The sequence below is a fragment of the Somniosus microcephalus genome, chromosome 6, assembly GCF_052327205.1.
Source record: "Somniosus microcephalus isolate GS21.2 chromosome 6, FLI_Smic_1.0, whole genome shotgun sequence".
In the NCBI taxonomy this organism is placed as follows: domain Eukaryota; kingdom Metazoa; phylum Chordata; class Chondrichthyes; order Squaliformes; family Somniosidae; genus Somniosus; species Somniosus microcephalus.
In genome coordinates, this window is record NC_140992.1 from 259813735 (window position 1) to 259838293 (window position 24559).

The 24559-nt window shown below is 42.2% G+C and overlaps 1 protein-coding gene across 1 annotated transcript; it reads right to left on the reverse strand.

Moving 5' to 3' along the window:
- Positions 1 to 483: 483 nt before the first annotated feature.
- On the reverse strand, positions 484 to 24238 carry irf8 (interferon regulatory factor 8). Its single transcript, XM_085991801.1, has 9 exons — positions 23949 to 24238; positions 23549 to 23735; positions 21543 to 21726; positions 19850 to 19935; positions 15408 to 15513; positions 12935 to 12988; positions 10940 to 11326; positions 5753 to 5871; positions 484 to 5606 (listed from the first exon to the last, which is right to left on the reverse strand). Exons 1-9 carry the CDS (start codon positions 23954 to 23956, stop codon positions 5415 to 5417), a joined length of 1323 nt encoding a protein of 440 aa, XP_085847927.1. The 5' UTR covers positions 23957 to 24238; the 3' UTR covers positions 484 to 5414.
- Positions 24239 to 24559: the final 321 nt, after the last annotated feature.

The following is a 24559-nucleotide window of genomic DNA, read 5'->3' on the forward strand; positions in this document are numbered from 1 at the left end:
GATGTTGCCTGACCTGAGTTTTTCCAGCATTTTCTGTTGTTATTTACTATGCATAATAAGTGTTCAAAGGGCAGAGTAACTCTAGAAGTACAGTACTATAAACAGTAAGTACTCAGCGTGGCAGTAAATCTGGGGATTAGTGTTATGAATGTATCGTCAGCCAATAGCCTTTCCTTCATAAAAATGGGCATAAATGTGTTCAGCCATTTTGATTTTTTTCCCCTCAGTCTGTTATTAAAACATGCGCATTGTGAATTTGATTGAAAAGATGCTTTGAGATACAATTTGACTATCTACTTTGTCAAGGCTTCTGGTAATCTCTTGTTCTCTATTGTGTGTACACAAATAAAACTGCACACTTAAAAAATGCAACGATCAAATGTGTGTGAGAATGACCATCTATCAAATAGCAATTACTTTAAGCTGGTGATTTATAGGCAGCCTTATCATTCGCAAAGTAAAAGAACCCAAGGAATGGAGGTATAGTTTGAAAATGACAATCTTTATTTACAGCATTCTATTTACGGAAAAAATAAAAATATATTTTTGTTACGCTCATTGGAAATTCATAATATACAAAGGTAGTAAATAATTCCGTATCTCACTGCAACAAATAGAAAAAAAAGAACTTGTCATATCCCAGTATCAATCGTGTGGTCGGTTGTGATGCATTTGATTCACAAATGTTTAAAACAAGCATACTTTGCTGTTGGTTTGCAATGGTATGCAAGCTCTCTGAAGCCAGGGAGTTGCCAGGGCCCAATTCTACCCCTCCCCACACAATCCCTCCCACATCAAGCCCAGTCGAATTTGGGTCTGTTCAGAACAACTTCCAGCCAAGGTGCAGCAGTTAAAAGAAAATTTGGCCCTACGACCCACTGGTAGACAATTTTATCACAGCAACAAGGTGAAGGGGCAGACATAAGGAAATTGGAGCCAATTCGCACACCCAGTCTGCTGAACGATCTGTTACAAATGTTAAATACATAAACACAGAAGACTCCCTGACACCAACAAAAAGGTTGATCTGCACAAAATTTATTTTAAAACACATTTACCAACCAAATTCTACCCCATCAGGGCAAGGGTCAAAGAGAACAGCAATCTGCAAGCCCCCTTTAAATAATCGGAGGTACAGACAACTTACAATCTGGGCCCTCCACCTGGGAAATGGGTGCCAAGGTAGTTACACGTTTCCTCTGCTCTATTTAAATAAAATTTTACACGTGCTCTTGTTGGAGACGGACAAACACAGAGTGCAATTGGCACATAAACTTGCACTTTGCAACGTACAGGATCATTTTAATATTATTTCTGCAAAATCAGGCCCAAGAAATTTTTTTGTAAAAATAAATTCACATTTGTGCATATTATGAAACAAAATCAATAGCTAGGAGGGAGTTAAAGGTCACATATAATTATTGTTTAAATATTTACCGCAGAAGCTGAATGCGGATTGCTTTGTACAAACACACAAATGGAAAAATGGAGTTTTGCTACATTTTTTTTGTTTCTACGTTCGCGCTAGTTTTCTCCCCTCCCTTTCCTTGTTAGATCCTGGCAAAGGTACCTTGTAACTTGCGTAAGTGGGCGATATTCACATTTGAACGTTGGCAGAGAAGTGTTAGCAGACTACTTGACTTGGGGAGGGGATCACAGCCAAGCTGGATCCCTCTCTCGCCCAGTGTCTATGCACGTGCAATTCCAGCAGGGGGTCGCTGGATCATGATCAGGACCATGGACCTGGCCAATTTTCCCTTAAAATCAGGGGTGAGAAGGTCAAGTTTAGTGCTGACATTGCCACCGAGATCAATTAACTCAGCACAGACTGCGGATCAAACCTGGGACTTCCTGAATGGGTCACCATTCACTTCTTAACCCACTGGGGGGGTGGGTGGGTGGGAGAGCCTCCTGTTACACGCTTTGTCCAATTCAGAGGCTACATTTTTTGTTTTGAGATTGGAAAATGTTGGAGATGGAGAAAGAAAAAGGAGCAGCTTAAAGAAGCGAGTGTAAAATATGAAGTCCTTCTGGGGGAAATCAGTGCTGAAAAACTTTAGGTGGATGCAATTAGAGAGAGGAGCAGCATTATAACCATTTCAGTATACTACAGTCATTCCTAATGATAAACAATGAAGAAGTCTAGGTACTTTTTGGGAGGGAAGGGCAGATAAGCTGCACCTTCATGATGTCAATATGCAACAGTCATTATTACTGAGTAAGTACTGCTGAAGTCTAGGTACTTTTTAGGGAGGATGAGTGGCAGCCTTATGATACCAGTGCAATACAATCATTGGACCTGGCTAGTCAGTGTTGGACTGAAGCCACATTTCAGCATATTCAACAACAAAACGACAGGTAGTTTTAAAACACTCCATGCATATAACCTGAGAACACATTGGGTGATTCGATCACATGGTAGCTGCTTTGATTTTGCAGCATGGGTCTTGGTTTAACTGAGCTGCTCAATCTGCATTTAGCTATGGATGGCGCACCCATCCTTCCTGTAAACTGGCTGTACTGTGGGGGTCTCACTATTCAACACTGTGGCTGGCCATGACAGTTCAGCCACTGCACACTGGCGAAGTACTAATGTCATGACAACTGCATCTTGTGCACTGTTGCTGCCAGAGCCGTGCATTTACTGGTCCCTGGTTGATCAGAAGACCCAATAACAATGGATGTTCCAAGCTGCTAGTCTTGGACTCGGGCCACTTAACACCAACTACGCAAAGACCATGCATTGGGAGCCAGGACACAAGAACACAAACTGCTCATCTCTTTTCCCACGTACATACACAAAACTAGAGTGGGTAACTATAAACAAGCCACGTAGAACTCTAGTCTCTTTGTGGCTGTATATTGGTCTCTTCAATTGCAACTAATGTTCAATGTTCTATCTCCTTTACAATGTTCCAAGCAATGATTCTCAAAATGTGTCTCATATATCATTATTGTTCCGATTATCAAAGAAACCTTAGACTAGTGCAAGCATTACTGTGAACCTTCAGCAATATTTAAATTGGATTTTGGTTTGCCAGGTTTGATGACTCGCCAAACCACAGATACGTGACTACACCTTTTCTTTAATCCTTTTTCACCAGAAGTTAATGTGGTTTGTACTTTTGATTTTAAGGGCCATTAGCTTAACCGAATTGGGGATCTGGTTATTTGGCGCTTTTATCTGACGGTTTAAGGGTTGGGGTATAATTTCTGACACCATTCCTGTACTGTTTAGGGCCATAAATATAAGATAAACACTAATAAATCCAATAAGGAATTCAAGAGAAACGTCTTCACTCACGAGAGTGGTGAGAATGTGGAACTCGCTACCACATGGAGTGGTTGAGGTGAATTAACATTGATGCATTTAAGGGGAAGCTAGATAATTATATGAGGGAGAAAGGAATAGAAGGATATGTGGATAGGGTGAGATGAAGTAAGGTGGGAGGAGGCTCGTGTGGACCATAAACACCAGCACAGACCTGTTGGACTGAACGGCCCGTTTCTGTGCTGTAAATTCTGTGTTTAATCCGTCCATACTAAATGCGTACGTCTTTTTAAGCAGAAGCATTAACACGCATGTTAAAAACACGCACAAAGGAATATAGTCCAAGTGCATTTAGTGTTCATATACAGGGACAGCACTGGTCAGAAAATATACACCGTTATTTTCATGGCATCTTCAATTTAATTCTTTGAATCGGAGTGAAAATTAACTTAATGCATCAACAATACCCATCAGCGATGAAACCGATATCCAATTAATGTCAGCGTGTTAATTACCATAATATTTTAATCCCATAGAGTTTCAGAGTAGCCAGCATCAGCCAGTTTAGGGACTGAGGAAAAGGCTTTACAGAATTTAAATGACAGGTTTGCCGTGAGGTGATGTACAATGGGGTCTAGTAACAGCACATGAATTGTGTGGGGGGGCGTGGCGGGAAGATAAAGACTCCAATGCAGAATTAGGGGTGGAGTTCCTAACAGCTACTGTCTGAACTGCCAATAATTCCTTTGCCCAAAGATTTTTTTAGCTCCTTGATTTCAGCAGCTAACGTACCTTCTTATTTTACTGCAGCCTTCACGGGCTCATTAGCAAATTAAATTAAGTCCGTAGTGATGGTTTTGGCAGGTAAAACAGAACAGACAAGTTTATACTGTTTGGTTAAATAGGATATGCTCAGTGGGTGATTACACCAACCAGTCCGATACTAAGGAAGATACCAGTTTTGATACCTGCTTTGTGCAGAGGTGGTCAGAGCGGTAGTTGGCCTCATAAGTCAGCTGTCAGCCATGGCTCAGTTGGTAGCACTCTCACCTCTAAAATCAGAAGGTTGTGGGTTCACAGTCCCACTCGAGACTTGAGCTCAAAAATCTAGAGCGACAGCTCACTCCAGTGCTGAGGGAGTGCTGCACTGTCTGCGGTGCCGTCTCTCAGATAAGACGTCAAACCGAGGTCCCGTCTGCCCTCTCAGCTGGAAGTAAAAGAACCCATGGCACTATTTCGAAGAAGAGCAAGGGTGTTTTCACCAGTGTTCAGGTTAATATTTATCCCTCAACCACAATCACTAAAATAGATTATCTGGTCATTAAAACATTGCTGTTTGTGGGAGCTTGCTGTGTGCAATTGGCTGCTGCATTTCGTACATTACAACAGTGACTACACTTCAAAAGTACTTCATTGGCTATAAAGCACTTCGGAATATCATGAAAGGTGCTATATAAATGCAAGCCTTTCTTTTCAAGTCAAATATCTCTACGGAAATCTGCCAGTTTGTTCGCAACTCAAGCTGTATTTCAGCTATTATAACTAAGGTCAGTAGCCACTGCCGAATATTACAAGGTGTACAACCTGAAATATAAGCTTCACCTTCTTACAGGTTTAAGGATGCAGCTTACACAGCCTCTCGGGCTTTTTTATAAAACCAAAATGGTCACAATAAAATGGTGGGGCAACTTATACACAGGTGCAATTTATAAAACTAGATTTATGGCAATTTTTTGAATCCATTAAAATAAATCTATGCAACTCCCTCTTAGATATCCATTATTCTGTATATAATAAATATTTCTTACATAGTAAGTGTCATGACAGTAATGAACAGTATCGTATATGTTCAGTGCCGTTTTCTATAAACTCCTATGGATCACAAATTGGCTTTCACAGTAAACAATAAACTTGTATAAAATATATGATTATTTTACAAAATGCAATATTTATACAAAAAAAATATTAATTGCAGTGCAAAGCGGCATTCACCCAACGAAAATGATTAGAGATTCGGAGTCCCTTAGCAACGCTACGGACGACCAGCAAAGAGCACTTTTCTGTTAAACGCGACCAACTTACACAGGAGAGTCTTCAGGTCACTGAAGCAGGGAGATTTTTTTTTTTTTTTAAACTACTGTTTTCAGCTTATTTGCTGGTTTTCGCTGAAGGCAGGTCTTGGGTAGCTATAATTGTTCACACAAAGTTCGTGAAGAATCCCAGACAATTTGTCCTCCGCTGTTTCATTGGAAATCTTCTGAAGATGGATGTTGTTCTGGTAATTCTTTGACTGGAGTATGGATTGCAAAATCTGGTTTATTTTCACCTGCTCAATCTGTAAAATGAAAGGGGGGGGGGGGGGGTGGGGGAGAAAAAATGATTTTTATTTTGCAAAAACCAAATACATTGTTAAACATGTTTTAAGATCATGGCTCAGAAGTCTCATCAGCCCCTCACCCCCCGTGCTATTAATTTCTTTACCTCCACTATAATTAATTTTTTGTTGATTGGCTTCATGTCAGGAAACTCCTCTCCAAAGCATATAATCACTTTGTTTTCCGGGAAGCCACACTGGGGGTTCTCTGTGTAAAGTTGCAAAGCTGTAAGAGAAGTAGAATATTTTAAGACCATATACACCATTGTCACTGCCATACTTCAACTTTAAGCCTCAATCGCTTTTCAACTCTTTTGCGCAATCAGTTGGATTTACATTCACTTACGAAAGGATTTTCCATCCTTCCTAAATGCACACAATTCCAGTGTACACTTAAGATCCCCGAACGAGGAAATCCTCCTCGGGTAAGATTGGGCTTATACTCTCTGGAGTTTAGATGAGAGGGGATCTCATTGAAGCTTATAAAATTCTAACAGGACTAGACAGACTAGATGCAGGAAGGATGTTCCCGATGGTCGGGGAGTCCAGAACCAGAGGTCACAGTCTAAGGATAAGGGGTAAGCCATTTAGGACAGAAATGAGGAGGAATTTCTTCACCCAGAGAGTGGTGAACCTGTGGAATTCTCTACCACAGAAGGCAGTGGAGGCCAATTCATTAAATATATTCAAGAAGGAGTTGGATATATTTCTGAAGGCTAAAGGGATATGGGGAGAAAGCAGGGACAGGGTACAGAATTTGGATGATCAGCCATGATCGCATTGAATGGCGGAACAGGCTCGAGGGGCCGAATGGCCAACTCCTGCTCCTATCTTCTATGTATGTATGTATGTAACAATTCTTTAGCTTTTTGTCCAACTGCCCAGACAAAAGTAGTTGCCCTTAGTCCAGGTACATTTTAAGGCTTTATAGAATAGCACATCAGTCATTTCTAGTGCTAACGGTTTGTCTTCTATGGACTTCTGTACTGGTCATTATCCTGGTCGTTTTATTTGATGTGAATCATTTGGCTTATCCCAACTAAGGCTTAGGTTGACTGGACCTCAATAGGTGGCCATTGATAAAGAAAATATGGATTGTGAAGTTCTTTTGCTTTAAGCACTGAATTTGGCTCCTGAAATTAATTTAGTCAGCGAGGGGGAATTGAATTCCAATTTGGATCACAATCGTGACAATCCTTGGGAACCCAATACACTCCTGCTGGACCAGCTAGGCCTGAAATGCATATCTTCATCCAGTTATCACTGATCCAGTTGGGCAGCACCATGGTAACCCAACACTCTGTGCCCATGAAATACTAGGACATTATTTATCTCCTCCCGGCTAATTCCTCACATAGAAACTTCCCAATCTTGGCCTTGGGAAAGGCAAAGTGTGGCCAGGCACTTCCAGAGGAAGGGGAGAAAAAAACCCATCAGACAGCGAGTCATCCAAGGCCATTCTCATGGCAGCCTCAAGAGCAACACTGGCAGAGACTAGCTGTTCACCCTCTGTGCCCAGGTGCATAGACTGGAGACACCTCGAGAAAGGGGAGAACATTTTATATATATATATATATATATATATATATATATATATATGGCACTTTTCAGCTAATAATAAACAAATCAACACTGCACTTGGTGCTAGAGAGCAGTATGCAAAGAAATAATGGTACTTGAAATAACCAATAATGAAATTCTTCCTAAATACACAATCACAGAAACACGCCATTCAGTCCATTAAAACTTTGCCAGTGTTTTTCTCCATGTGCCCAATCCCATTCTCTTTAGTAATCCTGAAGATCTCTATGAGTTCACCTTTCGAGCTTCTCGGCTCGACTGAAAGAGCCCTAATTTTTTTTGAGACTTTCTTCATAGCCATAACCGGTTATCTTGGCGAATCTACACTGCAGTTTTTCCATTGCTTTTATATCCTTGCTATACTGGGTGCCCAAAACTACCAATATTTGTTTTCAATTATTTTATTGGCACTTTTTTTCCCCAATCAGTTAAAAGATTCATCTGCAAGGCCCCTTTCTCTCGGCCATACTAATGTTTATTGATGCTTCTGAAAGTGAGATTTCATCCTCAGGGGAATCTGCATATAATGAATTGCAAGGCATGGACACCCTAGATATATGGTGTCCCACACAGGGGTTTAAGGTCAGTGCTGTTCATGCACCTGCATGCCCAGCAAAAGGTGAGGAGTGCCTTTAAATGCATCTCCCAACTCCAAATCTGTACAATATACAGATGGCGGATGCCTATTTTCCCCCTTCTCTTAAATGACGGGCAACATGTCAGAATGAGTCAAGTCCGCAGGTCAAGCGAGCAGCCTGTTCACAAAAAGGTGAAACAATTAATTTCTGATAGTGGGGGTAGAAAAATACAAGTTATTGTCTGACATAAAAGATTCAGGATATAGTTTTTTACAAATACGAGCCTAGACTGGAGTTACAGCAGCAGAATGAGGCAGAAAGAGTTGCTGTGCCATCTCCCCACTTGCCCCTGCCACTTCCAGCAGAAGTGGCATTGTGTATATGTACCCTTTTCCAAAGAGGAGTCGGCATATTATAATTACACACAAATGGCAGGAGTACATCACAGGATGGAATTCCGCACCATTTGTGCCTTAGCAACACGGAGTACAAAGAGCAGGCTGTGTCCTCTTGGCATCCAGCACTGCTACGGGTGGCAGAAGGGTCCATTTAAATTTTTAAAAAGGTCAAACAGTCTACACGACCAACCGCAGGACAAATCGACTGCGGAGGCCAAGGCGGTTTTTCAACAAAAAAAAGAGCGAAATTTTTTTTTGCCTTTTGCACCCAGTTACAGGTGACAGGTGCCCAGGCCTGTCACAGCCACTCAATTCAATTCAATTCAAATCGCTTTATTGGCATGACAAGTTACATCTTATGTTGCCAAAGCATCGAAAAACATTCATGTTTGTACACAAAAATACAGATCTATCCATACAGTGTATAAACAGATATATCCCTGAGTGTATAAATATACTTTCATATAATTTATATATACTCTTTTCTTATATTTAGTGGTTGTCCCTCTGTTTATGGCAAGCTGTAACATAGTGTGCCGCTAGTGTTACACAATTTCTCTCTTCCCCTAGTAGGTATGGGAGTTTTTGGTCGTCATTCAAATTTCTGAATTCCGGGCATATTTGTGAATTTTGGGTAGAAATTCTCCCTTATGCCCTGATATTTTCTACAAGCTGTGAGGAAGTGCATCTCTGTCTCCACCACTCCCTGACTGCAGTGAGAGCATATCCTGTCCTCTCTTGGTAGTCGGGTCTCCCTGTGTCTACCTTTTTCGATCGCCAGGCTATGTTCACTAAGTCTGTACATTGTCAAGGTTTTTCCTCAGTTTGCTATCCTTTACCATGGTCAGGTAATCACTCCCGGCAGGCTCCCAGAAGGAGGGGCAGGCAGCCCTCCAAAATGATCCGAATTACCCTGACCCCGGAAATTCGACCAAGTCAGTGGTACATCCTCGTGGGGGGGCAGAACTCCCACTCTGACGTAACAACCGAGTGGAAAATCTAGGCCATTTAAAAAAAATATAAAAACTACCCAAATGCCCACATCACATGCTTTATTTCTGAAGTGATTTTAACCCTCACCCCCAATCTATTAACTCCCAATCAGAAAGAACATTGTTCGAATGACAGCTCTGATCAGCTAAGGATCTCTTATTCCCGTTCATTTTAATGAGCGCGTACTGTAACTGGTACAGACTATAAATGTGGCAAACAATGCATGCGTCACAAGAACTGAACAATTACCATCCGAGAACGCAGTAGCACCTTCATTATATCACTCCGACTCATCGACTCCCTCAGATCCAACATCGATGGTTCCCTCTCTAATCGAGAAACTAAATAAAATACCTTTGGGGTGAACCCACTGTGCAGTAGCAGCATACCTTTGTTAAAATAGCAGAGAATTTAAGTAAAGGCGTTGACCCATTTATCTGAAACATTCATCGGTTGCTATTGCAGCGTCCCTATCTTGAGAACACAGGTCTCCCACCGACTCCAGGGTATAACACAAAAGGGAGAAATTCCAATCACGAAATTCACATACAAATGCTTAACGATCTCCTACGACAGTCCTGTGCGCTATTTTTACGTGAGCTTAACCCTTTTAAAAGCAGGTTAGCCCATGCCGAGAAACAGTGCACACAGGAATGGCATACAAAAAGTGAGAAGCGTGAACTTGGATAATCAAAATTTATACCCCATGTTGTTAATGTCTCCCACTGCGCTGGAAGATGTGTGGGTGTGAATGTTGGCTGAGAACATGATTGGCTCTAGCGGTGAAGACATCCACTGTCAAATAGCCCGTCAATCAATGTTCCCTCTAATTTTTTTTTGGGGTGCACAGCCCCTTTAACAGGCTGCACGGCCCATTCAAATTTCCGTGCATGCGCGGTTTTTCCATTTAAAAGCCGGTGAGCCAGCCTGCGTGGGACCTCGAGACAGCGGCTGCACAGCTTAACGAGAGCATTGCCACCAATGCTTACTCTCTCGGCTCGTACCTGCAGAACGGGCACTTGGTCAAGGTACCAGTGGGCAGCCTATGGCACCATGCCCCAGCACAGATCAGTCCCTTTAAGAGAAGGGGGTAGGAGGAAAAAAAAGACAACAGCTCTCACACATAATTAGCTTTTTGTGCGATCCCTGAAGACAGTCTAATCAGGACGATGCACTTGCAAATACGTTATCTCGGTGGCAAGAACAGTGTCTGGCCAGAGTAAAAGTTATCTCCCAATACCTGCCCCATAGCTAATCACTCCCCAATGATGAGGAGCCATTCACCCATCATCCCCTGTGCTCGCTGACCTACATTGGCTTCCGGTCTGGACACGCCTCAATTTTAAAATTCTCATCCTTGTTTTAAAATCCCTGGATGGCCTCGCCCCTCCCTATCTCTGTAATGTCCCCCAGCTCTACAACCCCCCAAGATTTCTGCGCTCGTCCAATACTGGCCTCTTGTGCAACCCCGATTTTAATCGTTCCACCATTGGCAGCCGTGCCTTCAGCTGCCGAAGCCCTAATTGCTGGAATTTCCTCCCTAAACCTCTCTCACCTCCTTTGAGACACTTCTTAAAAAACAGACCACTTTGGCCAAGCGTTTGGTCGCCTGTCCTAATATCTCACGTGGCTCGGTGTCAAATTTTGTTTGAAAACGCTCCTGTGAAGCGCCTGTTTTACTACGTTAAAAAGGTGCTATATAAATGCAACTGGTTGTTGTTGCAACAACAGGTGTAATACAAACCTTGCAAATACTGCTTTGTGTCAAAAAGCTTCACTATCGCATCTCTCTCCAGCTTGTTCGGCCTGTCGGCAAAAGGCGCACAGGGGCCGCTCCAGAAAACCCTGCCTTGGCAGAGCCTTTTGATGTAGATGCCCTCGTTGTTGCTCAGTAGCAGCACCCCACGCTCAAGGTGAGTCAAGAGTTTATTTGTGACTTGTTGTTGCCGAGGGTTTAGAATCTTGTTGGTGGGTGGGAACAGAACCTGCTCCATGCTTTCCGGCCCAAACACCGCCTCATTGGTGATGGGAGCGTGACGTACGGTGATTCTACAGCCATCGGACCGCCGTATGGGAACACGGGACATTGGAAGGCCTCCGTAGTAAAACGTGACAATCATCTGGCAGAACCCTAGAGCAAGAAGACATTTTCAAAAAGGGCGATTATAGATTCAAAATACATGAGTTCGGAGGACAACAAAGCAGATTTGATTAACCCCTGTTGTGGAATACTAGTGCATAATAATAATATAGAAACATTGAAACATAGAAGATAGGAGCAGGAGTAGGCCATTCGGCCCCTCGAGCCTGCGCCATTTAATGAGATCATGGCTGATCATCCAAATTCAGTACCCTGTCCCTGCTTTCTCCCCATATCCCTTGATCCCTTTAGCCTTAAGAAATATACCCAACTCCTTCTTGAATATATTTAATGAATTGGCCTCTACTGCCTTCTGTGGTAGAGAATTCCACAGGTTCACCACTCTCTGGGTGAAGAAATTCCTCATCATTTCTGTCCTAAATGGCCTACCCCTTATCCTTAGACTGTGACCCCTGGTTCTGGATTCCCCGGCCATCGGGAACATCCTTCCTGCATCCAGTCTGTCCAGTCCTGCCAGAATTTTATAAGTTTCAATGAGATCCCCTCTCATTCTTCTAAACTCCAGCGAGTACAAGCCCAATCGACCCAATCTCTCCTCATACGTCATTCCTGCCATCCCAGGTATCAGCCTGGTGAATCTTCGCTGAACTCCTTCCATGGCAAGAACATCCTTCCTCAGATAAGGTGACCAAAACTGCACACAATACTCAAGATGTGGTCTCACCAAGGCCCTGTACAACTGCAGCAAGATATCCTTGTTCCTGTACTCAAACCCTCTCGCTAGGAAGGCCAACATACCATTTGCCTTAACCGCCTGCTGCACCTGCATGCTTACCTTCAGCGACTGGTGCACAAGGACACCCAGGTCTCGTTGCACTTCCCCTTCTCCCAATCTATTGCCATTCAGATAATAATCTGCCTTCCTGTTTTTGACACCAAAATGGATAACCTCACATATATCCACATTATATTGCATCTGCCATGCTTCTGCCCAATAACCCAACCTGTCCAAATCATCTTGTAGTTTCTTGGCATCCTCCTCACAGCACACACGTCCACCCAGCTTTGCGTCATCTGCAAATTTGGAGATATTACATCTAGTTCCCTTGTCTAGATCATTAATATATATTGTGAATAGCTGGGGTCCAAGGACCGATCCCTGCGGCACCCCACTAGTCACTGCCTGCCACTCGGAAAAAGACCCGTTTATTCCAACTCTTTGCTTTTTATCTGCCAACCAGTTCTCTATCCAAGTCAATACCTTGCCCCCAATCCCACGTGCCTTATCTTTACACGCTAATCTCTTATGTGGACCTTATCGAAAGCCTTCTGAAAGTCCAAATATTCCACATCCACTGGTTCGCCCTTATCTATTTTACCAGTTACATCCTCAAAAAATTCCAGTAGATTAGTCAAGCACGATTTACCTTTTGTAAATCCATGTTGACTTTGTCCGATCCTGTCATTGTTTTCCAAGTGCTCTGCTATTACATCTTTCATAATGGACTCTAGCATTTTCCCCACTACCAATGTCAGGCTTACCGGTCTGTAATTCCCCGTTTTCTCTCTACATCAATAATCGAAGCATAAATAATCGAAGACAAAAGGTATGAACAGTAATGGTCGTGCTTTTGGTACCTGAATTGGGTTGCATGGCTCCACAGTTATTGGCATAATACAGCATTGAAGAATCTGTAACCAAGGAAATGAAAAGGTTATGGACACTAACTTTGATGCGGGCTGAAGGAACACAGATAGAAAGAACTTGCATTTATACAGCACCTTTCATGTCTGCAGGTTGTCCCAAATGCTGCAAAGCCTATTAATAACATTTGAAGTATAATCACGCTTATTATTTGGCACATACAGGAGCCAATTTGCACACAGCCAAGGTCCCACAAACAGCAATGAGATAAATGCCCAGTTAATCTGTTTTAGTCGCGTTGGGAGTTCTCAGTAAGGCAACATCGAACAATCCAAAAGATTTTATATTGAGATATACAACAAAAAAACGGAATAAAACACAGTGGGGTAGATTTTTACTTTGTGCAGTAATGTAAGACGGGTGATAACGAGTCGGCAGCCGATTTTTATTTCCATTGACTTCCCTTGGCAATAAAAATCAGGAGGGATGTAAAACGGACTGCTGACTCGCGATCACCCGTTTTACACTCTGAGCTAAATACTCCATATAAATCACTACAATCTCGCGGCTTTTATATTATACAACATGCAATGTACTGCTGGGTAAAGCATTAGAGGCAAAAAACCCGGAATCTTTTAAGGAACGGTTGGCTGCGGTGATGGGGGTTTGCAGGTACCTTCTGGGTGAATTAGCTAAATTGGGCTGAACGGCCTTCCTCATCCATAAGTATCACGTAAACAAAATGAGACCAGAGTATCATTCCGACTTTCCTCATTCTTCTTTATCTCATACAATCTACAGGCCCTGAAATTACGCTGTGGGATTACAGTGTGTAACATTAGCGTGTTTGGCGGCCGTGCCTTCAGCTGCCAAGGCCCCAAGCTCTGGAATTCCCTCCCTAAACCTCTCCGCCCCTCTCTCTCCCCTCCTTTAAGGCGCTCCTTAAAACCTACCTCTTTGACCAAGCTTTTGGTCACCTGCCCTAATTTATCCTTGTGTGGATCGGTGCCAAATTTGTTGTCTTAAAATACTCCTGTGCAGCGCTTTGGGACGTTTTACTATGTTAAAGGCGCTATATAAATACACGTCGTTGTTGTGGTGGTCATTTTTTTTTCATTCACAGGATGTGGGCGTCGCCAGCAAGGCCTGCATTTATTGTCCATCCCTAATCAGCCATGATCTCATTGAATGGCGGAGCAGGCTCGAAGGGCCGAATGGCCTACTCCTGTTCCTATCTCTATGTTTCTATGTTTCTAATTGCCCTCGAGAAGGCAGTGGTGAGCCTGGTAGTGAATCTGCAAACCCTCTCTGCGTTATCTCAATGCAGGTATTAACATATTTAAAATTTCTCCTCTTCAACAGCAGAGAAAGGAATTTTAAACAAACTCCCCAAGAAAGACAGACTTGCATTTATATAGCGCCTTTCACGACCACTGGACGTCCCAAAGAGCTTTACAGCCAATGAAGTACTTTTGAAGTGAAGTCACTGTTGTAATGTAGGAAATGCAGCAGCCAATTGCACACAGCAAGCTCCCACAAATAGCAATATGATAACGACCAGATAATCTATTTTTGTTATATTGATTGAGGGATAAATATTGGCCAGGACACCGGGGATAACTCCCCTGCTCTTCTTCGAAATAGTGCCTTGGGATCTTTTATGTCCAATGGAGAGGGAAGACAGGGCCTTGGTTTAACATCTCATCTGAAAGACGGCACCTCCGACAGTGCAGCACTCCCTCAGCACTGCACTGGGAGTGTCAGCCTAGATATTTGCGCTCCAGTCTCTGGAGTGGGGCTTGAACCCACAACCTCCTGACTCAGAGACGAGAGTGCTACCCACTGAGCCACAGCTGGCACTAAGCACTCATGACCTATTATCCCACAGTGTAATTTTAAGGTCACAGGTTGTTAATACCAAAACTTTCCATTTCCTACCCACTGCTTCTTGACTTCTCCCTTCTAATTCCATCCAACTCTGATGGTCTCCTACACTTGGGTCTTGCACCCAGGGTTCTCAGCTCTGGGTTGCTATGTTAGTCTAGAATCTGCTGGATTGTTTACTGCAGCCATGAGTGGAAGGTTCAGAGCCAGTTATTGTCAGATATTAAATAGAATTTCCCATCACTGGTTTAAAATGCGGGGGCCAGGGGGTCGGGGGGGGGGGGGGGAAGATTCCATAGAGAATCTCCACGATTTGTAGTTGATTTTTCTTGGAGGTGTACGTGTTATTTCCCTGCTCTTTTATGATGACCGTTAAAAGATTTTTGAACTTTTTTTTCTTACACCCAATTTTATTCCATAGAAATTAGATTCTGACCAACTAACCAGTCGGTCAGAATCCCACTGATGGGCCATATCCTATGATATTCCTTTTAAAAAAGCAAAGCAAAAATCAAGAAAAAATAAATCTGATTACAATTTGCTAGTCCAATAATAAAAAGGAAAAGAAATGTCTTGTTTTACCCTCAATGGTTTGTCGTCCCCACCAGTCTTGCTGTGGTTGACTTGTACAGTGCTCCTGTGGTGGAGAATGACTTCTCTTTATTATGCCATTATAATCCACAGTAACCTGCAAAATATATAAAAAGACATAATTATCATACCAAACTTCTTGATGGGTTACTAGTTTATCGGTCCGTACACACAACAGCCTGTACTATGCTCCAACCAACTCTACTCCTGATTCCCAAATTGATGTTGAGTTTTAATATTTAACTATAAATGATACCAAATCAAAGTATTATATCAAAATAAGAACACAATGTATGACTTTGAAATGGAGAATGTATTACGTCCACACACTCTGATCTAGTCTTTCGGATGAGACGTTAAACCGAGGCACCGTCTGCTCTCTCAGGTGGATGTAAAAGATCCCACGGCACTATTTCGAAGAAGAGCAGCGGGGGAGTTCTCCCCGGTGTCCTAGCCAATATTTAATCACTCAAGCAACATCACAAAAACAGATTATCCGGTTATTATCACATTACTGTTTGTGGGAGCTTGCTGTGCGCAAATTGGCTGCCGCGTTTCCTACATTACAACAGCGACTGCACTGCAAAAAGTACTTCATTGGCTGTAAAGCGCTTTGGGACGTCCGATGGTCGTGAAAGGTGCTACATGAATGCAAATCTTTCTTTTATTTATCCCCTGCCCTCTAACCCTGCTTCACCTGAAGACTGCACTTGGTTTTAACTCCATGTGTAATGCCATGGGAGGTTGACTCGAAAAAAGGAAAAATAATGACTTGCGCTTATAAAGTTACTTATCACAGCTTGAAATGCTTCAGATACAATTAACTACTTTATGGGCAAGTACAGCAGCCATTTTGTGAGATGAGTAACCAGGTACAGGAAACTTTCGTTTAACCGGAGGTTAAAAGTCCGGAAAGCTCTATCTACCGGCAAAATTCAGGAGCAGTTTCCTATAAGTTTTTTTACTTCTCGTTGCTTTTTTTTTCCCCCAGTCAGGCTCTGCAAGGTCTAGCTGAAGCTGTTGCTTAGCTACAGAGACGCTTTTAAGCTGCGGCCGACTGTTTTGAAGCTGTTGCTAAGCAACAGGGTTTGTTGATTCACAAGGAGCTGAAAAGCTCCGTATGTTTTAACATTAGCGCTGGTTTATACGGCAGTTTTGATGGGACAGCACCAACTCGGCCCCGTCAGTGCCGGATACCAGAAAGTTTCCTGCAATCCACTTTTTTGGTGGTGGTGGTTGAGGGAATAATGTTGGACAGGACATTACTAATTGAAGAACTCCATGCTCTTCTTCGAATATCGTCATGGAATCTTTAGTGTCCATCTGAACAGGTAGAAAGGACCTCAGTTGAACATCACATCCAAAGGACGTCAATTCTAACAATGGTGCACTCCCTCAGTGTCAGCCGAGATTATATACTCAAATCCCTGAATGGACCCGGAACCCTTAAATGAGACTGCTACCATCTGAGCCAAGCTGACACATACATTTGGAATCCCAATCCAAAACTCCCTTAACATTTTATTATGTATAATATATTTTTACAATATAAATCAGAAAACCTCAGTCTGAAATTAAAAATGAACAAATCTGATTTTAAAACATTAATCTTACACTGCACGGTGTGTAAATAATCTGAGCTTGACATCATAATATACACTGCGAGCAACAATTGATAAAATGTTTGCAACTTAGACTTAAGGTCCAGAATTGGGACTCCACTCCCAGTGCATAGTCCTGCTCGAATGAACATGCCGATCAGAAAACTGATCGTGCATGTGACAGCCAGAAAAATCAAGTGCACCACAAATCAAGGACACTGACCTAGCAATTTTGAGACTATAGCCTTCTTCCCTATTTACATTATAGAGTGACAGTGGGAAAAGGCTCTTGCTGTTTGGAGTTTCTCTCTCCTTTTGGTGACGATGCCTTATTTATATTTAAATGCCACTTCACCAACCGCTATTTAAATGCCACATCACCAGCAAGGAGGAAAATCACATGCTGGTTTTTGTCAAAATAATAGTCATCGCTGGCCAGCCAGCCTCCTTCACCTCTGTCCTAGCTGCCCTTCAGCTGGTTTCAATGGGATCTACACTTTGGCATAGCTCAAGTGAGGGGCACAAGAAAGGGAAAGATTAAAGAACAGAAACACACAAGTTTCATGATGGCACATGAGGAGTTTTGTCTTCGTTCCTTATTTGAACCAAACCAAAAACGGGGATTAGGAAAAAAAAGTCTAATTAAAACCGTTTGATGGTTAGCGAGGGATAGAAGCAGGACGTGGGAGGGGTGGCAGCAGCCATGTTAAAGGGGAAGAGTTCTGGCAAATCTTTTTCTCAGTGTTGAAATCCATGGTCAAGTCATTCCCACATGGTGCCACGACTATTGTCCTTCTACAAACAATTTTCCAAGTGCTTTTTCACAACAGTGCCCTTAAAATTTGCTGCCACAGTGAATATGATGGTGGGAACTCTGACTTCACACAGTTCAGCAGAAACAAGAGGCACTATCAAAGGGCCTTGTGAATGGTCTATATTTACTATGAGTTTCAGTGTTTCAAATCTTGGTTGCTGCACATAATGCAAACTCCCATCGCTCTACATAATGATGCAGCGCAAGAATTAACTCAGTTTTAATTGGTTTCATTATTTATATACAAGTCTTACCGGGGTTGCCCCAGTGGCTCATTGCTGATGGTTCTAGACTGAACAAAGCCAGAAAAATTAGGATGGCCCCAGGTTGGATTCCAGATCTGTACTGGTTAGCTATTCGCAGCTGGGATTTCAGTAGGGATGCCACAATTGCTCCTGGTCTAGGAGGAGGAAAAAAAAAAATCTGCCAGATTTCCTGGTCCCGTGACTCTTGTTGAAAGTCGTCAGGGTAGGGACGGGATCGGACTTGGTCGTGATGCTCTCCCACGATCATCACACGAGGAATAGAAACATAGAAAATAGGAGCAGGAGTAGGCCATTCGGCCCTTCGAGCCTGCTCCGCCATTCAATGAGATCATGGCTGATCATCCAAATTCAGTACCCTATCCCTGCCTTCTCCCCATATCCCTTGATCCCTTTAGCCTTAAGAAATATATCCAACTCCTTCTTGAATATATTTAATGAACTGGCCTCCACCGCCCTCTGTGGCAGAGAATTCCACAGGTTCACCACTCTCTGGGTGGAGAAATTCCTCCTCATTTCAGTCCTAAATGGCTTACCCCTTATCCTTAGACTATGACCCCTGGTTCTGGACTCCCTGGCCATCAGAAACATCCTTCCTGCATCTAGTCTGTCCAGGCCTGACAGAATTTTATAGGTTTCAAAGAGATCCCCTCGCAATCTTCTAAACTCCAGTGAGTAGAAGCCCAATCGACACAATCTCTCCTCATACGTCATTCCTGCCATCCCAGGTATCAGTCTGGTGAATCTTCGCTGCACTCCTTCCATGGCAAGAACGTCCTTCCTCAGATAAGGCGACCAAAACTGCACACAATACTCAAAGGTGCGGTCTCACCAAGGCCCTGTACAACTGTAGCAAGACATCCTTGTTCCTGTACTCGAACCCTCTTGCTACGAAGACCAACATATCATTTGCCTTCTTAACCGCCTGCTGCACCTGCATGCTTACCTTCAGCGACTGGTGCACAAGAACACCCAGGTCTCTTTGCACTTCCCCTTCTCCCAATCTATTGCCAGTCAAATAATAATCTGCCTAATAATGACCACTTGGACGAGGAACCGCAGATTAGCTATAGTTTGGGGAATTGGACCCTAGCATGTGTCAGTACCTTCAAGGGGCGAGGAGAGAAAATTGGACAGGAATAAAACCCTTTTGATCAGAAAACTAAAATGTTTTATATAAAAGATCTCTGTTATTGTCGTCGTCCACCATACAACATTTTTCTTATGCCAGAAAAAAACCGTTCAATACCGGTGTACGAGTTTAGAGCGTATCCATCCTTCGGATACAATATTAAATCATCTGCCTGTTCTGGTGGTTCAGGCAAGTCCCTTTTGAAGAACAGTGAGGTCTCCCAGTATGTTGGCCAACATTCTTCCCTCAATCAGCACTACCAAACCTAACTGATCATTCATCTCATTTGCTGTTTACGCAACCTCACTAGGTGCAAATTGGCTTCCAAAATTTACCCACATAGCAATACTGACTGCGGTTCAAGAAGTTATTCATTGAAGAGTGAAGTGACTTGGGACATCCTAAGGGCCTACACAAGTGAAAGTTCTTTCTTAACAACACACAGAATGATCTAATAAAAAGGGAGCAGTTGAACTGTTCACATTACTGTATACATTTGGATTGCATTTTAATCAGACCAACAGCCAAGGAACTAAGTCACATTATCCAGTTCAGCGAGTGCCTTTCAATCTGACTGAAGCCTTAAAATAGAAGAAAAGGGTAAAAGTAATGCAGTCACTTACCTCCTTCATAAGTTCCTCTGAGCCAGGTGGGCTGCAATCCATATCAGTGATATCACCTTGTTCATTGGACTGGTTGCCAAATTTACCTGTTTCAGAATTTTTAAAATCCATTTAGTTGAGGGAATGAATAGGGCATAGGATTCAGTCACTGTGGTAAGAATATGTTAAATCAATGGAAGTATTGATTCGAAGTGGTAACAGCAGTAATAGTACCAAAAAGGACTTCTTAATGAAAATATTTTCTTATTTCCTATCCAAGGGCTTTTAGGACGAGTTTAATGGAATAAGCATCATCTCTTTCTGCATATCTGTCCACGCCTTTTATCAAGATTTATATACAGCTTTATCCCCTAGTGGATAGAAAGGGCTTGATAGATGCCAAAGTACAGTAGTTGGCTTGCAAAGTTACCTGGACCCAAGTGGAAAGAATCCCAGCCCCCAGTGACAGCTGTACCTTCCAGGTCCCATCAGTGACTGGCTGATCAATCGTCAACAGTGCCCTGGATTACCGCAGACCTCCTTGGTTCAGGTATCAGATTACGGAGTCTGCTACAGAGAATCGACTCAGCTCTGTCACCTTGGAGCCAATGAGATCCCAAAGAGGCTCCAATTATCCCCGCCCACCCCGTAACAACAAAAAACAGTATAAGGGGAAGACCACACATTGTACCTAAATTTGTAACCACATCTTAATTTGTTTTTATTTTATTAAGATATTTTTATTGCATATACCTTTATGCAAGAGCAGTTAATCCAAAATTATTTATTGTGGTTTTTTTTTTCCAATTATTCAAAAGAACAGAACTTCATGAACCAAAAGTTAAACATTTCCTTCAAATCAGCTGAAATCATTTTATCAGCTTGATCTTGTGGAAAGGTGAATGGGGAGGCGGGATGGACCAATAGTCTCCTCCTGAAATCATTACTATTTTACTATGATTTCCTAAATAACTGCACACTTGCTGCAAGCAATGCCTTGCTATATAAGGTTATCGTATGATCGCATAATGCACTCATACCTAAATCCTCTCTCCACTGTTACGCCTCCAATAAAATAACAAAGAGAAATTTTAGACGAGCGTGTTAAATATTCATACGATGAACATACTGAAAATAAGATCAACCTAAATGAAAACAGCAGCAAATTATTTTCACTTGTCATACCCAGACTGCTACAGTAGAGCTAAAAAGATTTATATACAGCTTTATCCCCTAGTGGAGAGATAGGGCTTGATAGATGTCAATTATCTTTTATTCAGGGAAGGCATCAAGTTAACTCCATTTATATATCTCTCCTATAAATATTGTATAATCTTGGATAAGAATGACTTCTAAACAACTTTATTTTTACTTCTCCCCCACGCCATGTTGTAGTAGCCAAACCTTAAAATAAAAGTGTCAACTAGGATAAAGGAAAACACAAAGCGCTAGAAATGCACAGGAGGTCAGTCAGTATCTGAAAGAGAAAGAAAACGTAACACTTTGTGGTGGAGCCGTTCATCAGAGCTTTAGGTCCTGTGTGAAATGTTAATCTAGCTTTCTGTTTCAGACACTGAATGCTTTCAGTTCTCCAGCAGTCACGGTTTTTCTTCTAATCCAAATTTACAAGACTACATGAATGAATCAGACTGCGGAATACAGTGAGAGTGCATCTTATATAATGTACCCAACCCGCTGTCTGATTTACACTTACATTTCTGCTGTCCTTCAGGAACGATCCGATAAACCTTGTATGGTTCGGAGATGTCGAGCTGTGAACGGTCTGTCACTTCTTCAAAATCTGGACTTTTGTTGAGCGCACAACGAAGTCTGGTCTTCCATGTGGCAGGCTCTGCCTTCTCACCTTCTTTATATTTTCCTTTGAAGACAGCCCAAGCCTATAAATACAATAAACCATGATTTAGTAGATGAACTCATTGGTACAGCATGACCTTTTCATGCACTTGAAGCTATTAAAGTGGTGACCTTTCACGTCTGTGCTCTACGTCTTTGCTGAAGCTAATGGTTTCTACTCCACACAGTGTGATTTGCTTTTCAGCACACAGCTGAAAAGATATAAGCTTGCTTTAAGCTGTTTTAGTCTGGTGTGTTATACACTAGGGGATAAAATGACAAGGTGCCTTCTCATCCACACCTGCATTCGGAGGACATGTTACTACAACCATTTAAGTTATTGCCCTTATTGTTTTCGGGGCTGAAAAACAAATCAACTGTCCAAGTGCTCCCCTTAAGTTTTACAATAGTCCCAAATGGCAGTCTAGCAGAAGAATTGACCACACAGAGGCAAAGGGAACTTGTTATCTCAAATGTCTCAGATGCTACACAAGCATTTGGAGTTAAATCTTTCAGTACAAGAAATAACAGAAATTCTCTCAGCATACTATCCATTTTTTTAAATAGATATTTTTTCACAACTTTAAAACTTTTTCACCAGATAATTGCAATGAGTTAAATAAATTTGAAAAGTAAATACACTAACAGGAGCAAAAAAAAAATCCAGTCATAGAGAAGCTCAGTGTTAAAGGGTTATGATGCCCTTGACCCAGAGATACTACCTGAATGCAACTAGATTTACAACTTGAACTTTAGTCCCAAGACCTTTGTTCAGCTACTAATACTTTTGGGCTCATTGCCATTTGATAATGTTCAGCATTGTACTGGAAGGGAGTGAGGTTTTTGAACTGATCGCTGGGAGAAATCTCCCAACGCCGCCACAGTCCTGTTGGGAGGTGTCTGAGGAACGCAGATAAGACATCTAAAGCCAGATCTGTCCCTCAGACACGATACTGTATTTAGGAACATGCTGGACGTGTACAAATAATTCCTTCGCTCAAACCTCAAACCAAACGCACATTTTCAGAGATTATTCCATTAAAGGCTTAATAGAGCTTCACTAGTGCTAAATATATATGTATACAGGTTCTTACTCATATTAACCATTTTTAAAAAAAGCTTTCATTGCAGCAGCTAAATTCCTAAACTGCAATTGAAGCATCTCCTATATTTTCACAATTTAACCACATAAACCACTTAAATGATAAGACACCTTGCATCAGAATATGTTGGTCAGCACAGAGCAGATGTACAAGCAAAAATTACCATTATTTCCTGTACCACTTAGAAATTACATTTAATTAATAGTAATGTGAGATACTCCCTCGGTAATGTAATATTATGTGTAAAGGTTAGTTATTTCTCAACTTGCAGAAAAAAAATTCTCTTACTATTTACATTTTGAAAGTTTATTATGCAAATTATTTCCCTACAATTCTGTACCTCAGCCCATCTTTCATTCATCGAAAAACATCTGAAAACAGCTTGGCTGTGAACTCAAATGTGCCCTGATACAACCCGGCCTCAAAGCAAATGAAGCGATTAAAAAAGTATATGTAGATATATTCCACAAACGAAAACGTTATCCTGGGGACGGCTTAGAGAGAGAGAGAGAAAAAGATAAAAAGAGTTTCAACTTTGGCTTTGAAGTTTGACGAATCTCGCACATACAACTTGGGACCACTGCAACACACCTCTAATCTGCCCCCCGATCCAACCAGTATGCTTTACACATTACCCTTCCCTACAGTGGAGCCAAGTACTGCGATCCAATACTATAAGCAGGTACAATACATTTTTTAAAAAGGGAGGGCAGCAGGCTCTGCCTTTGCTTTATCGCAAAAAACTGTTCCAAAATCCTCGTACTTTGAAGATCGAAGCGTCCACCTCCTGGTTGTAGTCCTGTTTTCCGGCGTGTTTCCAGGGAATCCGAAAGGTGATTTTTTGTTCATCATCCCACACCAAGCCCGGGTACTGGTCGCTGTCAATCTGGTCGATTAACCACTGCTTGAGCCGGCGCATCCCGGTGCTGTTTTTATCGACCATACCGATCCTGCAATCGTTAACATTTTAAGCCCAATCAATATCGGCGATATAATTCAAGATAGCAAAATAACAGCAAAAGTCGACAACTAGGTCTAGATAATAGGAAGTGTCCATCTTCACATTATTTAAAAGCAAAAATTTTAATTTTAAAACAAGTCAAGCATATCTGAAAAGTCTGTAAAAAGTTTATTTCGAAGTTGCATTGAAAATGTTTGCTCACCCCTGCATGATTCCGCAAGCAGCTCTGTGCCAGATACTGAGGGCAATTTCCCAACTATGCAATATTGGCGTCGTTTTCTCTCCTACCTTCGTGACTCGTTTTAATTGCCTGTTCAAAAAATGCTTTGCCAGCAACACCGTTTTATCTCGGCTTGGAACGGTGGGTTTATTTACTCTCGGGGAAGGTGTGGCTTTGCTTGGCGTCCCTCCGGTAACTGACGCTGAAACTGACCAAACGTCTTATAGAAGTCCAGGTTGCCGAGCCAATGAGGCGAGGAGGCGGGTGGGATTTCCTTCAAGTTCAACCCTTTACAAGAAATCAGATGGGTTGCAATAGCTCCAGTGACGCTCTCCCGGGTCTTATATTTTCGCTGTGGGGTGTCAGGATACTATTCAAACTTTATGACTTTGAAATTCACGAAACAAACCGAACTTTATGTTACTCGTTAGACATTTAAGTGCAGCGGTTATAGCGCATGTGAGTGAGAGGGGGGTTTACTGAGGGGGGGTGCAATGCTATCTGATAGGGGAATTTCCCGGGACCCTTACGCCTCCTCCTGTCCCATTGTGGTAACAGTATCGGGAGTCTTGAGAGTTTTTCTTTTTCAATTC